We start from the raw sequence: 18,221 nt of genomic DNA, 5'->3' as shown, positions 1-18,221 counted from the left end.
GAGCTGATCCTGCACTGAGGTGCTCGCTGGCCCGCAGTGGCCGAGGCAGGAAGGAGATTACAGAATTCCCCAAAGGGGGAAGGTTGCCAGTGACACATTCCTGTGTCATGGCGCCCCTAATTGCTGGAGCAGAGGAAACACCAGGACAGCACTAGTCTGGTGGCCAGCATCTTGGAGCCCAGGGCTGGTGGCAGGAGGGAACAGCCCTCGCTATTCCTGTTTCAGAAGATGCTCGGGCCCTGACAAGGCAGCCCCATTTCTCAGATCCCACCCCTGTGGTTTGAGGCACCCACAGGGTACTGGAAGTAACCCTAGAAGGGGTGTTTCAGGGCTACTGAGGTCTGTGCCTGGCACTGAGGAGTTCTGCCTGGAGATGGCCGATGCTGTGGACCGTACTGGACTGTTGAGTCTGGAGATGTTCTTGTCTCAAGGCCTTTGCACTGGCCAGTCCTCTGCTGGGAAGGCCCTCCCAGATTTCTTTAGGGTTTTCCTCTTTTTGGGTCTTTGCTTAGATGTCACTTTCCCATTCAGGGTTTCTGTGTTTGAATTTGCACATCCCACAACTACTCACATCAAATACCACTACCACAGACTACTCCATTTCCTTCCTGGCTGTATTCTTCTCGTGGTAATTATCACCATCTGACACTGTGATGCTTGTTTGCTTTTTGGGGTATCTATGTGCCTTACCAGAATGTAGCTTTCTTAAGGGTGTAGGCTTAGCCTCATGATTTGCTGCGCCTGCAGCGCCTCGAGCAGTGCGTGGCACCTAGTGGGTACTCTGTGAACCTGTGCTGATGAAGTGGATAAAGCAGGGTGCACCTGAGGGTGCTGCTTTTGCCTGAAATCATTGAAGCTGCTGTGACGCCCTGCTGTTTCCCTTAAAGCATGTCACGGCAAAGCAGGGTGTGTGTGTGTGTGTGTGTGTGTGTGTGTGTGTGTCTTGTGGCATCTGTTATTGCTGTCTCACAAATCCAGAGTTCTTTTCTATGCTTCACTTGGATGTTGATTTCAGAATGACTGGCTTTTCTTTCTGACTCATGAAGACTGCTGTATTTTGAATCTGAAACATTAGGGGAAAGTGAAACTTTAAAATGTGTGATGCCTGTTTGGCATTTTATTTTCTTCACACGAGTATTTTCCCCCCTGCCATGAGCATCATCTAAGCTGCCATTACTGTCCCCTGGACAGTGCTGTAGCCCTCCACCCAAGGCTACTCCCTCCACCAAGCGTCTTGCCAGCTCATGCTTCAGCTCCACAGTAGCCAGAGGTCTTCTTTGTACCCCCAGCACTTGTCCTCTCTGTCCTGGCCACCTCACAGCTGTAGCCAGCCAGTTTTGTAAATGGCATCAGGCCTGTTGCCTGTTAGGATGTCACTTCCTAAGGGCAGGGACCACGTCTGCCTATGGCCGTGTCCCTGGACCCTGGCTAGCACAGTGGTAATGGTTACTGAGTAATTGGGTTAATAATGTAATTTATTTCCTTTAAGAAATTCTGATGAGCAAAATGAGTGTGTATATTCCTATGAAGTGACAAAGAACGCGTGGTTTGGAAGAGTAAGATGTACTTATAAGAGTCTGCCCAGTGGCCTGAATTGTCTGCAAAGTGTGAGTTCAAGGTCTTGGACCTCCCCTTACCCTCCCAGGACTGTGGGCAGGAGTTGCTGGATGTGCTGTAGGCTGCAGCCTCTGGAGAGGCTGGGGTCGGGGAGCATTGGAGTCTCAGGAGTTCGAGGTAGACGGGGTGGTGGCTTTCAGCAGGCGTTGCCCGCTGGTTTGTGCATAGGCACTTGGCGTCCTCTCTCTGCCCTGTCTCAGCTTGGCCCCGGGGCCACTCACCACCCTCCTGCATCTCCAGAGCAAGCACCCTGTTTCTCTCTCCTTACTGTGGCCAAGCCTTCTACCTCAGTACCTGCCAAACCAGGGCAGGCCTGGCCCAGCTCAGGATCCAGAGCATTCTGCAGCTGTCCAGAGCTTGCTGACGGTTTTAGCCAGCTGCCAACAACAAAGTAAGACAACTAGCTAATTTATATTACTTTATACTAAGGTGTGTGTGTGTCCCTTAAAGGAGAGGCTTATTAACCCTTTCAGACCTCCCATTGGAATTGTGCTTTGGGCCAGGGTGAGCAGTGAAGGTAAGAGTATCAGGTGCATTAGTGTTCACAGGTAGGAACAACCTGGCCTCAACTTGTATCTTATACCAGATTCTGTGACACGTATACAGGACACAGTGTTTGTGTGCCCAAGACCTCAGTCCTAGACCACCTGCGGTTACAGTGCTACTATCACCCACGTGTGTGGGATTGTCTTAGGTCTTCATGTCCCTTTGCCTGCTGTCTGTGGGGGCTCCTTCCAAGAGAGGCGATTCCCTGCAGGAACAGTCACTCTGGGACACGCTGAGAGGCTGCAGGTCTGGAGTGCTCAGCTGCCTCTCCCCTCATGTGCCAGTTCTGGCTGGATGTGTTCTCGTTTTGTATTGGCTTGCTTTACCGTGGAATAAACAGGGTGTTCTTTACAGCAGTCAGAGTGGGCTCCTAGCTCTGTTTTTCATCCAGCTCCAAGTTGAGAGTTTGCTTCATTAGTTTAAAAAAAAAACGTAAATCAGAGAAATTATTGAGTATAATCTTACAGCAAGTGAAATGTCAAAGGCTGGCATTTGGAAACAGCATTGTCAAGCAGAGTTCCAGCCAAAACCTGCATGTTGGCCCGCTGCGCCCAGAGCCCTGGAGAAACCGAATAAGAAAGCCAGGGCTTGGGCCCCCGCGGTGCCCCGGCCCCGAGCCCTGCTGCCACTGTTGGAGTGGGTGATTGCTTCCCAAGAGGGGCCGTGCAGAGACACTTCACATTTGGCTATCTCTGCCGGCTTGGCGTTCTTACCCTCTTGGGAATTGAATGTGGGTCTGGCTGCTAAGGGAGTGGGGTGTTAGCTCCCCCCATTGGGGGTGTGCCCACTCCCTTCTAACCGTCCCTTCCCGCTCCCTTCTGACAGTCCCCTTCCGCTCCTGCAGCAGCCACTTGCCCCACTTCTCTGCACTGCACTGGGCTCCGGAGGGCTGGGAGCACATTTGTCAGGTGCTTTCTTCTGCTCCAGTCTGATCCTTCTCTGTGTGAAGCCGCACCCCTGTTTGGGAGGGAGCCTCGTCAGCAATGCCATGTATACTGTTTAGGTCGTGGGAGTCTCTTATTGTCTCCCGGACACAGCATTAGTGTTGTTGTTTTTTTAAACACTTACTTTGAGAGAGAGAGAGAGAGAGCAAGCACGTGTGCATAGTGCACACGGGAGGGACAGAGAGAGAAAATCTCAAGCAGGCTTCATGCTCAGTGCAGAGCCTGACCTGGGGCTTAATCCCACGACTGTGAGATCATGATCTAAGCCGAAGTCAAGAGTCGAATGCTCAACTGACTGAGCCAGGCACCCCGCATTAGGGTTTTTTAACATGCCTTTCTCAAACTGGGGACATCTGTCGCTTTCCCCCGATCCCAGCTTCCTGTGCTTGTACTTCCTTCTCCCTCCTCCTCTAAGGGGTGGCTGCAGGGCCTTGTTGCACACAGGGCCTGCCTTAGTGCTGAGTGCTTTCTGGGTGGTCACTGAACACTTAGTAAGGTTCTTCCTGGGAAAGGGAACATAAAGTCTATGAGGATAGAGCAGGACTTCTCACCTGGGAAGTATTGCCACTCGGACCTGATTATTCTTTGTTGTGGGGCCGTCCTATTCACTGGGGGATGTTTATAGCATCTCTGCACCTACGTACTAGATGCCAGTACCACATTCTCCCTCTCCCAGTTATGGTGTCAAAAATGCCTCCAGGCATTGCTAGGGTTCCCCCCCTGGGGGTCGGAATCACCCTAGTTGAGAACCACTGGGATGGAATATGTGTCACTGGCCTCAGACTTCCTAAAGACTGGGAGCTCGTGGTGGTAGGCTCCCTCCTAGCGGGCTGTGCTCCTGTATGGTCCAGGCAGCTGCCGGGATGAGCCCCATGTTGGCGCAGCAACTGGATCGAGGCTGTTGCCTGTTCTCCCATTCACTGCTTGTGGCCGGGAAACATGCACTCATCTGATGGAACATTTGGGCTCACCAGGTGTTTTGATGCTGGGTTGCTGCAGCATCAGGCTTGAAGTCCCCTACATTAAGTGCGTGGACACGGAGCGGCACGTCTTCCACTGAAATTCTACAGAGAAAGTGGCCACTCTGCAGGTGCCATCTCTGGGGCTGTGTTCTGTCCGGATCACGCCTCACTCTGCCACCGCCAGCAACATCAAACACACACACCTCCGGACTTTCAGATCTCAGTTCTCATGACACCCGCTGTCTCCTCTTGCACCTGCTCAGGTGGCCTGGGCATTTTCTGTGGCACTTAACCATCCTCACGTGTGGCTGGATGGCGGAGAGGAGGTAAGCAGGTTTCTTCTGGCACGAAGCTGTACTTCCTCCCTCAGCAGTGCCCGGCCAGGTCTGTCATGGGGTCTGTTAGGTCAGGCCCGTATCTATCAGAACAGCCCATCAGTTGGCAGCGTGCTACGCGGTTTAGCCAGCAGCCTGCCGCAGAGCCTCGCAACGGGTGGAGGTGCGTGCCAAGGGCTGCTCTGCCCAGTGGGGCGGGGCCCACTCCTGGGGATGGCCTGGCGGAGGTCCGATGTAAACTCACGCTTTCTAGGGGACAGTCCTCTTCTTTGAGGATCTGTTCCAGAGGACTTTTTAACAACTGCAGAATCCACTTTGATGAAAGAAAGTTCTCGGGAACACATGCTTGTAAGCAGAGTCTTGTCTGACTTACCTGCTGGTTGTTTTGGGGTGACTGCTACCCACGGGCTGGGTGCTTGTTGAGCTCGCCATCAGGAAGTCTGAGCTGAAGAGTGCTTTTCTTGGTAAGTGCTCTGCAGCCAGCATCCCAGGGTTTTTGTTATCAGGGTCCTTTGTCCCCAGCACAGCCAGTTTGGTGGGGGCTTTCACGCCCAGGTCTTCAGTGCCCCCTTGTTTTTTGTGGTCGTGGATACCTGCTGCCTGCGCTGCCTGCCCTCTCAGGCTTCGCCTCTGACGCTTTGGAAACTCGCCACTGCTCTTGGGTGTTGTTTTACCGCACCTCCCAGGGCAGAGGTTCTGCCCACTGCGGAGAAGGCCTGGGCTGTCCCACGGTTGTGTTCCAAACCATCCATGTGACAGATATGTCTAAGCATCTGACTCCAGCTCAGGTCATGGTCTCACAGTTTGTGAGTTCAAGCCCCTATTGGGCTCTGTGCTGAGAGCTCAGAGTCTGGCACCTGCTTCAGATTCTGTGTCTTCCTCTCTTTGCCCCTCCCCTGCTTGCACTCTGTCTCTGTCTCTGTCTCTCTCTTTCGGAAATAAGTAAACATTAAAAAGAAAGAGAATGTAATGTTTGAGATTTTAGTCAGTATTTCACTGGTCAGTTTTGAATTAAAAGCACTGTTTGCCACTGTCTTGTGCGTGTCTTCTGTTGTCTTCTTGAGCCTTGCTTGACAGGAGGCTGAGCACACAAGTGGATTTAGGTGAGGCCATGTTGATCTGATTTACATACTTTCTGGGACAGGTGCAGAGGTGAGGTGGCCACGACAAAGACAGGCAGAACTCCCCACTCTCCTGCCCCAGGGGGCAGTGGTGGATGCTCAGCAGACCTGTGGCCAGATCAGTTCACAGCCCTGCTGTGGTGCCCAGGGCTGCGCTGTTTGAGGTGCTGGCTCCTTTCCACTTTGTCCCTTGCACGTGCCCCTTAGGTTACACAGCCTGCCTGCTCCTCTGTCCCAGGCCTGAGGGTCTGCATCTAGGATGACCCAGGGAGCATGTGACCTTGATTGTGTCCAGGAGTCCCAGAAACTGCCAGGGCTCCATGTGCACAGCCCTCACTCACAGTATAGCTGGCCTGGCTTGTGAGGATAGTCCAGGCCTGTCATAGTTCTCAATGGGCCTCCGCATGGTGACCATGACTCTTCCCCCTTAACTGCCCCTGAGGACAGAGAAGTTCCTGCCAGGCTCCAGGGGGAAGCTACTGGATTTGATTACGCTTCTGTTACATGCTTTGCTTATAGGGACAAACCATTAAGGGACTGACCGAACCCCATAGCTTGGTCCAGCCGTTGGTACTTCTTGTGAGATGGAGTATGTATGAAATGTGTAAAGCACACTTGGCTTACTGCCAAGCCATGGAGTGTTCAAGAAAACAGCAAGTTTCCATAAATAAATGGTGCTCCCAGTCTACCTAGAGGACCTGTACTGCTGGTCACATTTGTACCACATGCTACTTAAAAAATTAGATTCTCGGGGTGCCTGGGTGGCTTGTTTAAGCATCTTTTTGTGTGTGCGTGTGTGTGTGAAGTTTCTTTATGTTATTTTGAGAGAGAGGAGAGAGAGTGTGTGCTATGGGGAAGTGCAGAGAGAGAGAAATCTAGGCAGGCTGCGCACCATCAGTGCAGAGCCTGATGTAGGGCTTGAACTCACAAACTGTGAGATCATGACCTAACTGGGAGTCGGACACTAAACTGACTGAGCCACCCAGGTGTCCCAAGCACCTGACTCTTGATGTCCGCTCAGGTCATGATCCCTAGGTTCGTGAGATTGAACCCTGCGTTGAGCCCTCCATTGACCGCATGGAGCCTGCTTGGGATTTTCTCTCTCTCCCTCTCTCTCTCAAAATAAAAAATATTAAAACAAAAAAGTAAGGTCTACTTGCCCTGCACAGAGCTTGAACTCATGACCCTGAGATCAGCAGTTGCATGTTCCATCAACTGAGCCAGCCAGGCATCCCAATGGTTAGCATTTTTTACTAATAAAGTATTTTTAATTTTTTTAACGTTTATTTGAGAGAGAAGGAGAGACAGAGCACAAGTGGGGGAGGGGAAGAGAGAGAGAGAGGGAGACATAGAATCCAAAGCTCTGAGCTGTCAGCACAAAGCCCAGTGCAGGGCTGGAACTAATGAGCCTTGAGATCGTGACCTGAGCCAAAGTCCGTGCTTAACTGACTGAGCCACCTAGGTGTCCTACCAATAAAATATTTTTTTAAAGAATTTTTTGGGGTGCCCGGGTAGCTTAGTCGGTTAAGCGTCCGACTTTCGCTTAGGTCATGATCTCGCGGTTCGTGGGTTCGAGCCCCGCGTCGGGCTCTGTGCTGACTGCCAGCTCAGAGCCTGGAGCCTGTTTCAGTCTGTGACTCCCTCTGTCTCTGAGTCTCCCCTGCTCACGCTGTCTCTGTCTGTTAGAAATAAGAAACATTTAAAAAAATAAAAAAAGAATTTTTTTTTAATGTTTATTTGTTTTTGAGAAACAGAGACAGAGTGTGAGCAGGGGAGGGGCAAAGAGAGAGAAGAGACACAGAATCTGAAGCAGGCTCTCAGCTCCAAGCTATCAGCACAGAGCCCGACACAGGGCTCGAACTCAGGAACCGTGAGATCATGACCTGAGCCGAAGTTGGATACTTAACTGATGGAGCCACCCAGGTGCCCCTAAAGTATTTTTTAATTAAGGCATGGGCATTGTGTTTTTAGACGTAATGCTACTGCACACTTAATAAGACTCCAGTAGAGTGTAAATATAACTTTTATATGTAGTGGAAAACCAAAAAGTTTGACTCACTTTCTCGTGATTTTCACTCCATTGCAGTGGTCTGAACCTGAACCTTCAAAATCTCCCAAGGTAGGCCTACACCTTGCCTGCAGTTCGCATGCTCTTCACAGACCTGTATGTGAAAGAAGCCTGCCTCCTCCCAGCTGTGGTGCGGCCCCGGCGATGGTGGGGCCTCCTAGGCTGGGAGCTGGGGCCTGGCGTGTGTGTGCGTCAGACCCTGCCTGAGCCCGCCTTCCTGGGGTCAGCCTGCCGCATAGACAGAGGCTTAGGCGGCCCTGTGGGGCCTGCCCCAGCCCTGCCCCTTCTTGTCGCCTGCTGCTCCCTTCTCTGCATCTCTGCTCATCCTGTCTGGGGCGCAGGATGTCCTGTTTAGTTTGGTTTTTGACTTTATGTGTTTGGTGCATTTCAAGAGGAGCTTCTCCTTCAGCTCTCCTCTTGTGGTGGCTGAGCTGTCATCCACTGCGTACTCTCGGTTACTGTGCCCACCTGTCCGTCCTGTTCGTGGTGCACTTTCCCCAGGACTCTGGCTTCTTCATAGTTCCCTGTGTGTCCCTTCCCTGTTCAAAAGGAGAAGAGGATGTTTATCCCTCCTTTATGAACAAACATAATACAAGAAACAGAGCTCTGTATGACCATGCTCCCTTAGTTATTCAGATTTATAAAATTAAGTGTTCAATTATATGCAGCTTACTTTTACAGTGATAGTGTTGATACACTTAACACCCGTGTATATCCTTACAGGCTCCTGTTTTTTCCCAGTTTGGACATATTCTGGTTACCTGTACTTACTGATATCTTTTTAGTGTTTACAGGTTCACAGCTTGGCTAGTGACAGCCCCTCCAGGCCAGCTTCCTTACCTAGTAACACAGGCATGTGTGAAGACCGCCTCCTTTTCAGACATAGCAAGGGATTCCAGTACCATATTGATTGGTTCTCTTTTTTCTGTTCTAAGACATGGAGTTAGGTGCTGTCCTGAGTACTTGTAATGGGAAGTACTATTAGAAACAAATCTGGGTGCTCTGGGTTTGTTTTGCGTGTTCTACAACAGTCTGGTGGTGGGGAGGCTAATAAAGTCACTGCTAGAACACTTCAGGGTCAGAGCTGGGAAAGAGAATCCTCTTTATGATCGTGGGTAAACCTGGATATTTTTCTGATTTAACTTCAAAACTGTCTAATCCTTTCTTAATGCCCACCTAAGTTTTTTTTTTTTTAATATTTTTATTTATTTCTAGGAGAGAGAGAGAGAGAGAGACAGCGTGAGCAGGGGAGGGTCAGAGAGAGAGGGAGATACAGACTCTGAAACAGGCTCCAGGCTCTGAGCTGGCAGTCAGCACAGAGCCCGACGCGGGGCTCGAACCCACGAACCGCGAGATCATGACCCAAGCGAAAGTCGGACGCTTAACTGACTAAGCCACCCAGGTGCCGCTGCCCACCTAAGTTTTTAACTGCTTCTACTCCCTTCTGTTTAGTATTTCTTTGTATCTCATTGACAACTGTTCTGTCGTTGCTTTCTTGCTAAAATACCGACTTGCTTTCCAGAAGCATTGTAACCTTATCATGGGCTTGCTGCTGCCCGCTGTAAGGAATGCTGTTGTGTCGTCCTGGCCTTGCCAGCACTTGGTGTTTCTGTGTGTGGTGAATATACTTAATCATTGTTATTATCTCCTTTTCACCTTCCAACGTCTCCCCTAATTAAAAATGTACAATGCTATCTTTGGTTGCTTTCATTTATCTTTGAATACTACATGTATTTACATCTCTTCGTTCCTTGAGTTTTCTTGGTTTCTTAAGTCTTAATGATTTATAGATTTGAATGAGTTCTTATGTATAAGTTAATGCAGTCATACGTAATACTACTATTACAGCTTATTGAGAGATAATTCATATACCGTACAGCTACCTATTTAAATCAGCGGGTTTTAGTGTATTCACAAGGTTATACAGCCATCATCACTATCTAGTTCCAGAATGTTTTTGTCACAGAGACTTTAGCAGTCACTTTCCATTGCCCCCGTACCCCAGTCCCTGACGGACCATTCATCCGCTTTCTGCCTGTGGATCTGCCCATTCTGGATATTTCATGGAAATGGAATCCACTCTTCCCCTCCCCTCAATCTGTGACCTTTTATGTCTGGCCTTTTTCACTTGGCATTATGGTTTCCATGTTCATTTATGTTGTAGTATGGTCATTACTTCCTTTTTATGACTGAATAATACTCCTTTTTTTTTTTTTAAGTTTATTTATTTATTGGAGAGAGAGAGAGAGAGAGAACATGCACAAACGAGGAGGGGAGGGGCAGAGAGAGAGAGAGGGAGAAAGAGAATCTCTGAGTTCGTTGACTTGGGACTCAAACTCAACAAACCATGACACCATCACCTGAGCCGAAGTCGGATTCTTAACCAACTGAGTCACCCAGGAGCCCCAATACTCAGTTTTATGGCTAGACGACATTTTGTTTATCCATTTATCCATTGGTGGACATCTGGGTTGTTTTCACCTTTTGGCTGTTATGAATCATGCTGCTGTGAACATTTTTTACAAGTTTATGTGGACATAGGTTTCCATTTCTCTTGAGTACACGCCTAGGAGTGGAATTCCTTGGTTATATGGTACCTGTTTCATTTTGAGGAACTGTCAAACTGTCTGCCAAGTTTCTGTCTGCCCCATTTTCTATTCCCAGTAGAAGTGTGTGGGGGTGCCAGTTTCTCCACATCCTCACCAACACTTGTTCTGATCTGTCTTTTTGATTCTAGCCACCCTAGTGGCTATGAAGAGGAATATCATTGTGGCTTTGCTTTGCATTCCTGTAATGACTGATGGTGAGCATCTTTTCACATATTTATTGGCCATTTGTATGTCTTTTTGGAGAAATGTTATTCAGATCCCTTGCCTGTTTTTTAATTCTGTGTGTGTGTGTGTGTGTGTTTTAATTGAATTGTAAGAGTTCTTTATGTAATCTGGATACAACCCCCTACCAGATACATGATTTGCAAATATTTCCTTTCATTCCATAGGTTGTCTTTTCACTTTCTTGATGGTGCTTTTGAAGCACAAAAGTTTTTAATTTGATGAAGTCTCTTTGATCTGCTTTTTGCTGCTATTGTTCCTTGTGCTTCTGGTTACATATCTAAGAAACCACTGTCAAGGTCAGGGAGATTTACTGGTATATCTTCTTCTATGAGTTCAGGAGTTTCAGTTCTTACATGTAGATCTTTGACACATATGAGTTAATTTTGTATATGATATAGGAAAGACCTTCAGCTTCATTCTTTTTGCATGTGGCTATGCATATGTCCCAGCACCATCTGTTGAAAAGTCTGTCCTTGCGCACTAAAGGGTCTTGGCACCCTTGTCAAAAATCAGTGGACTGTAGATGTCTAGGTCTGCTTCTGAACTCTTCCCCATCCATTTCTGTGTCTGTCCTGTGCCAGGACCACCCTGTCTTGATTACTGTAACTCTGCAGTCAGTTTTGAAATCAGGTAGTGTGAGGTAGCCATCCAGCTTTGTTCCTTTATTGAGATTGTTTAGATATTCTGGGTTCCTTGAATTGTCATGTGAATTTTAGGATCAGCTTGTCAATTTCTTTTTTTTTTTTTAACGTTTATTTATTTTTGAGACAGAGAGAGACAGAGCACGAGCTGGGGAGGGGCAGAGAGAGAGGGAGACACAGACTCTGAAACAGATTCCAGGCTCTGAGCTGTCAGCACAGAGCCCGATGTGGGGCTCGAACCACGGACCACGAGATCATGACCTGAGCTGAAGTCGGACGCTTAACCGACTGAGCCACCCAGGCGCCCCCAGCTTGTCAATTTCTGTAAGGAAGCCAGCTAGGATTTTAATAGGGACTGCCTTAAATAATTTTTAAAATCTGTCAAAATTTTGTATTTGTTTAGATAATTTAAAAACAGAACACTTTAGTTTGGAGGTAACTTTGGTATTGAGTGGGTTCAAAATTAGATATGTTTCCAAGTAGTTTTTTAAGTTTATTGAATTTTTTTTTTTTTTTTACATTTATTTATTTTTTGAGAGACAGAGGCAGAGCATGAACGGGGAAGGGGCAGAGAGAGGGAGACACAGAATCTGAAGCAGGCTTCAGGCTCTGAGCTGTCAGCACCGAGCCTGACGTGGGGCTCAAACCCACGATCATGATCTAGGCCGAAGTTGGCCACTTAACCGACTGAGCCACCCAGGTGCCCCTATTGATTTATTTTTGAGAGAGAGAGAATGAGAGCATGCAAGAGCCAGCAGGGAAGGGATAGAAAAGAGAGGGAACCAGAGAATCTCAAGTTGTTGCTAATGCAGAGCCTGACATGGGGTTTGATCTTACAAACTCTGGGATCATGATCTGAGCCGAAATGGAGAGTTGGACGCTCAACCAATGGAGCCACCAAGGCGCCCCAGATATTTTTAAAATTGTTAACCAATTATTCCATTTCTGTCTTTTTTGAGAAGCTTACATATTTTTATCACCTGTAACTTTTATTTGTAGTTGACAGTTCTTGGACTCTTCTTGCATGAAGTTATGCTTCTGTGTTTCAGGACGGCTAGGCTAAAATTCTGTTCTGTCGTGGGATGCAGTCTGAAGGCAGTCTGTTTGTTCAAGTCCTGATTGAATACCTGCTGTATGTGCAGCCTTGTGCAAGGTGTGGGTGGGTGAGTAGGCAAGGGATTCTGGAATGGCGACACTGTGGTCAGAGAGTTTGGACTGGCTTCCTCTGTGGGCAGGGGTTGGCTGCAGGTGTTGTTGAGGCTCAGCAGTGATGGGAAGGCCAACCGGCCACAGTGGGGTGGGGGTAGTTCGACATTCACTCCACACTGAGGCAGGACGATGATGGCGGACAGGTGCTGGATGGTGGCGTTGGTGGCCACACAGGTTAGGGGTGCGGTTGGGATTTGAGCAGCGAAGGGACTTGGGAGAGGAGGGCGGTAGCCTGAACCCTGCGGCCGAATTCAGACGGCTTATCCTGTACTTGGCGGTGTTTGTGTTTCAACAATGTAAGTGCGTCACTTCACACATTTAGAAAAAGTGAGCTGCTTTGAGTCTTACCTTTTTTTCCTGTGTCCACCAGTATGACACCGTTCCTATCCAGTCCAGCGTGGTGTTATGTTCTTGCCCGTCCCCATCAATGGTGAGGACCCAGACTGAGTCCGGCTCTGCCCCTGGCATTCCCAGCGGTGGCAGCAGACAGGGCTCCACCATGGACAGCACCGCGGCTGAGTCCCGATCGAGCGCAAACTCGCTGCAGCACACCACACAGCCACCGCCACAGCCTCGGAAGAAACGGCCTGAAGACTTCAAATTTGGGAAAATTCTTGGTGAAGGCTCTTTTTCAACAGTGAGTACATGCCGCTGCTGTCCATTGAATGAGCAGGCCCCTCAGGGTTCTGCTCCTGTTGTGAAGGTGATTTGGGGCTGCCTAACGCCAGGTAGATCACATGGTTAAAATATCGAAGCCGTGACTTTGTTTTTGTTTTTTGTTTTGTTTTTTAAATTTTTTAATGTTTTTTATTTATTTTTGAGAGAGAGATAGAGACAGCATGAGCGGGGGGGGTCAGAGAGAGAGGGAGACACAGAATCTGTAGCAGGCTCCAGGCTCTGAGCTAGCTGCCAGCACAGAGCCCGATGTGGGGCTCGAACCCACAAACCATGAGATTATGACCTGAGTTTAACCGACTGCGCCACCCAGGTGCCCCAAAGCCATGACTTTGTACATAAAAGCTTTAAAAGGCATCTTTTGATTGTTCTGGGTTTTTTTTTTCCTTTTAATGTTTGTTTTATTTTTTGAGAGAGAGAGGGAGAGAGCATGTAAGCGGAGAGGAGCAGAGAGACAGGGAGACAGAGATTTCCAAGCAGGTTCTGGGAGCTTGAACCCACCAACTATAAGATTATGACCTGAGCCAAAATCAAGAGTTAGATGCTCAAGTGATTGAGCCACCCAGGTGCCCCTGTTTTTTGGTTTTGTGGTGGTTTTTTTTGGGGGGGGGGGGGTGGGNTTTTTTTTTTTTTTTAATGTTTTATTTATTCCTGAGAGAGAGAGAGATAGCATGAACAGGGGAGTGTCAGAGAGAGGGAGATGCAGAATCTGAAGCAGGCGCCAGGCTCTGAGCCAGCTCTCAGCATAGAGCCCGACACGGGGCTCGAACCCACGAACCATGAGATCATGACCTGAGCCGAAGTCAGATGCTTAACCACTTAACCGACTGAGCCACCCAGGCGCCCCATGGTTTTGTTTTGTTGTTAAATGCAGTTCATTTATATCCTAATTTTTATTCTGATTCTAATTTATTCATCAACAAGTTATATCCTGTTGCTTGTGTCTCATTAGCAAGGTCCTGGCAAGATTTTCTGTCCCTTCTACTGTAAGTGTCAGCATTAATATCTCTTCAGAGGTTTTGGGAAACGTTTAGTGACCTTTATTATTTCTTTTTTATTTAAAACAATGCATAAAACAGCACAAGCTTGACAGCTGCTAGAGGCACAGCCCCAGACTTGCTAGCCTCCAGATTCTCGTGGCCTCAGTTTCACAATCAGCAATAGTATTTTCACAATCAGCACCGCCACATCACATGCTGGGTACCTCTGTTTGCTACCTGAGTCAGCTGTGCCTGTCTTGTGGCGTTTTTCCTTTTAAAGCAAAGAATGCAGGTTCAGAGCAGCCCGTTTGCTCAGGTAGGAGCTCCATGTGGCTGAGCTGAGGCCAGCGGGAGGCCTGAGCGCCTGGACCCAGCAGAGCCCTGCGGATGGCCAGGGCGGCTCTGGAGCCGCCTCCTGCTGGCAGGGCCTTCTTGCCTGGCCTCCGTGAGAAAACTTGAGGTGAAATGTGTTTCCCTTTTGTCTTTTTACATTCATGAAGTGTTGTAAAATACAAAGAAGAACATGAAATGTAGCTCACCCATGTTCTCAGCTTCGTTTTCATCAGTGTTAACTTTTGCTCCCTTCCTTCCTTCCTTCCTTCCTTCCTTCCTTCCTTCCTTCCTTCTTTCCTTCTTTCCTTCTTTCCTTCTTTCCTTTTTGTTTGTTTATGAGAGAAATGGACAGAGAGAGAATTCCAAGCAGGCTCTGTGTTCGATCTCCCGAACCATGAGATCATGACCTGAGCTGAAATCAAAAGTCAGATGCTTGGGGCGCCTGGATGGCTCAGTCAGTTAAGTGTCCGACTTTGGCTCAGGTCATAATCTCATTGTTCATGGGTTCAAGCCCCGCGTTGGGCTCTGTGCCGACAGCTAGCTCAGAGCCTGGAGACTGTTTTGGATTCTGTGTCTCCATCTCTCTCTGACCCTCCCCTGCTCATGCTCTCTCTCTCTCAGAATTAAATAAAACGTTAAAAAAATAAAACAAAAAACAAAAGTCAGATGCTCAACTGACTGAGCCACCCAGGTGCCTCTCCCCTTATACTTTTAATTTAGATTGTTTATTGGCAGTTTCTGTTTAAATTATGAAAGAATTGTGCCCTCATGATAAAAATCTTGACTATATTGATAAAAATCAAACCATGAGCATAGTTGCCAGTAGTTCTGGTACTCACAGATCCTCTCAGAAAGAAGAAACTATTTTGAAAAGAACCTTGGGTGTTCTGCATGTTTACTTAAAATAGTCCAGTAAAAGAGGAAACATTCTCTCTTTTTCTCAGTTTTACTTCATGGACATTTATCTTGACTAATAAATGAGGACTTATTTGTGAGATTCCCCTTTGTCCACGGGTTTCCACAGTGGGTAAGAGTAGGGTGATGCACTCCATTCTGGGTGATGCACTCCTGCTGTTGAAAAGCCCCAGCTGTAATTCTTGCATCCCTGTGCCTTTTGAACCCCTGTGCCAGGGAGGTGCCAGGGAAGAGCACCATGAGCTAGAGGCGCCTTCCTGGCACTGTTTGGAGTCTTGTAGGCCTGGGTCTCAAATTATATGTGCTACCCTCAGGTCTTCCTCACCACTCCTGAAATAGAGACCACTTAAAATTGGATTTCCAGGGGAGGGTGGAGGCCAAGAGGCACTTCCCAGGCTGGGCAGGATCTGCTCTTGGCCGAGCCTGGCCCTGGAGAGTAGGGAGGCCCAGCTTGCTGCTGCCTGGCCCCCTGGGAGTATCTTGACATCCAGATTAGCCCTGCTGTCAGCCCGGAGGGCCATGGAGGATGCGTCATGCCTTGTTCTCTGGAAGAGGGATATTTCCTGCCCTGTGCCATAAGGAGGCCTGCATGTGAGATGATGAATTCACACAACAGAAGGATTTCATAAATACCTCCTTCAGAAAGGATCCCATTACTTGTTGGTACTCTCTAATAGTTTCTTCTTGCTCTGTTCTGCTGGGTAGCTAGTACATGCTTCTATGAAAACATTCAGCATTTCATAAACACAAAATGTAAGGAGAGGGTACTTTCCACAGTCCCTCCTCCACACCCCCAGTGCCTGAGAATAGTCCACACAGGTACACTCCTCCAGAAAGATCTTTGAGAACTTCCACTTGAGCACATACAGCCCTGTTCTCAGTAACTGTAGGGCATTTCACACAGTGCTTTCCCAGCATCACTTTTGGTGAGTCTGCTGGAGAATTCTATATTAGGATGATACTGGCCCATGGCCTCTGAAGGTCTTCCCAGGAGGCCCAGGGGTCTCCAAGGATTCAGGCAGGTTTCCATCTGCTCTCTGGTCCTCAGACTATCTCTTTGTGCAGGTGCCTTAGGAAAGGCACCAGCCTCTGCTGGCAGGGGTGGGAGGGGCTGCCCCAGCTTCCCACCTGACAGGCCTCGTCAGGCCTGTGGGAGTCGGTGCCAAGTTGTGCTCAGAGGCCACTTGTATAGAACTGTCTTTTCCACGTTGTGCTGTGCCCTGTTGATTCTCTGCCCCGAAGTGGTGTTTGAGTACAAGACTTAGGTGTGCTACCGAGAGGGCCTAGCCCTGGGGTGTGACTGGACCCTGGTGGGAGATGTGACTTTTGGGAGGCACTCTCTGTGGGCCACGTGTGGGGTTTAGCTTCCTGCGGCCTTGATAGCAGGGATAGTGTTTACAGTACCTGAGAGTGGCATCAAGAGAAATGTAACAATTACTTGAAAAAGCCCAAATTCAGGGCAAGAATTAACAATGAACATATACTGAGAACATATTCTTAAAAAAATTATTTAAAAATTCTTTTTTACATTTATTCATTTTTGAGAGAGAGAGAGGGAGACACAGGATCTGAAGTAGGCTCCAGGCCCTGAACTGTCAGCACAGAGCCTGATGTGGGGTTTGAACCCATGAACCACAAGATCATGACCTGAGCCAAAGTCATTGCTTAACCTACTGAGCCACACAGGCACCCCTCTTAAAGTTATTTTTTAAAGGAATTCCCAGGATCCACTTGTAGAGGTATTATTTGCTGCTGCTTTCTAGTATTTGTGAGGGTTACATTAGTGTAGGATGTTCCTAAATGTGTACTTCAAGACACCATGGGAATTTAGAGCTGATCAAGAACCTGCTGAAGGTAGTCGATTGATATATGCATTTGCTGTTTATAGAACATATTCACTTTGTTGTTAACATTCAGCTGTATTTGTTAGCGTGGGACCAGATATGTTTTAATGTTATTTCAAATACTTAATGTAATTTCAGGGTGGGTGCACATTAGCCCATTTGGTCAGCTACAGGGTGACTTGTGAGACTGAATGCTCTGGTTCATTGAGGGCTTTTTCTCTCCTCTTTCCCCTTCTCTTCTGAAACCAGGTTGTCCTGGCCCGAGAATTGGCGACCTCAAGGGAATATGCTAGTAAGTACTAAGTCTGGATGGCCTTGCGTCTGGGATGGGGAGCAGGGTGCCTGCAGACACGTGGCCACCTGGCTGTCCAGCGCCCAGAGGTCCTATGCTCATTTCAGGGGCGGCACTGTTGGTCTTAGAGACCATGGAGCCGGTGGGTATGTTCTGTGAAAAAGTTTAATTTGATCCAGTTACCTTTATGAGTTTTGTTTCTAGTTTGGTGTTTTGTTTTGTTTTTACCGCTATCAATTGTAGTAACTTGCTTCTCTCTTACTTTAAGTTAAAATTCTAGAGAAACGTCACATTATCAAAGAGAACAAGGTCCCGTATGTAACCAGAGAGAGAGATGTGATGTCACGCCTGGATCATCCGTTCTTTGTTAAACTTTACTTCACATTTCAGGATGATGAAAAGCTGTGTATCCTTTGAATAGTCAGACCTGAAATCGCACCAGTGACCTGTGCTATTTTGGAGTCACAACCCCAGTGTGTATTTTTACAAGTCGTCCCTCCCTGGACAGGACAAGCAAGGATGGCATATTCTAAGCACAAATGAATTCACGTCACTTTGCTGTGGGAGCCCCCGGGGATTGTTGACACTCATTGAAGTAGAACATTACTTCAAGGGAAATCAGCATAAACTTTTTTGAGGTTTTTATTGATAAGCTTTGTATCTGAAGGATTGTTATTATTTTAAGCCCGTGGTTGCTAGACATTTATTCAAAGACATTCCCTTATTCCTTGGACTGTCCATCAGGTGTCAAGTCTCTTCTCAGAGCAGACAAGTGAGAAAGAGGAAGAAGGATCTCAGACATCCAGGGCCCCTCTCTGCCCTTTATGGCCCAGGGGTGTAGGGTTTGGGTGAAAGGCATGTCTTTACCAGGCTTAACCCCCAAGTGAGAAGTCTAAGGAGTAACC

General features: G+C 48.0%; 1 protein-coding gene across 1 annotated transcript in view; it reads left to right on the top strand.

Moving 5' to 3' along the window:
* The first annotated feature begins 7,477 nt into the window (after positions 1 to 7,477).
* The window catches only part of PDPK1 (3-phosphoinositide dependent protein kinase 1), a 48,640-nt gene continuing 37,896 nt past the window's right edge, over positions 7,478 to 18,221 (top strand). The window contains exons 1-5 of the mRNA XM_077762774.1: positions 7,478 to 7,498; positions 7,612 to 7,644; positions 12,648 to 12,914; positions 17,274 to 17,316; positions 17,585 to 17,722. Coding sequence (XP_077618900.1) covers positions 7,478 to 7,498; positions 7,612 to 7,644; positions 12,648 to 12,914; positions 17,274 to 17,316; positions 17,585 to 17,722 — 502 coding nt within the window. The remainder of the gene's footprint in view (positions 7,499 to 7,611; positions 7,645 to 12,647; positions 12,915 to 17,273; positions 17,317 to 17,584; positions 17,723 to 18,221) is intronic.

The sequence above is a fragment of the Crocuta crocuta genome, unplaced genomic scaffold, assembly GCF_008692635.1.
Source record: "Crocuta crocuta isolate KB4526 unplaced genomic scaffold, BGI_CrCroc_1.0 scaffold234, whole genome shotgun sequence".
Classification (NCBI taxonomy): domain Eukaryota; kingdom Metazoa; phylum Chordata; class Mammalia; order Carnivora; family Hyaenidae; genus Crocuta; species Crocuta crocuta.
Note: the sequence above shows the minus strand (reverse complement) of the source record. Positions and strands in the feature narration are given on the sequence as shown.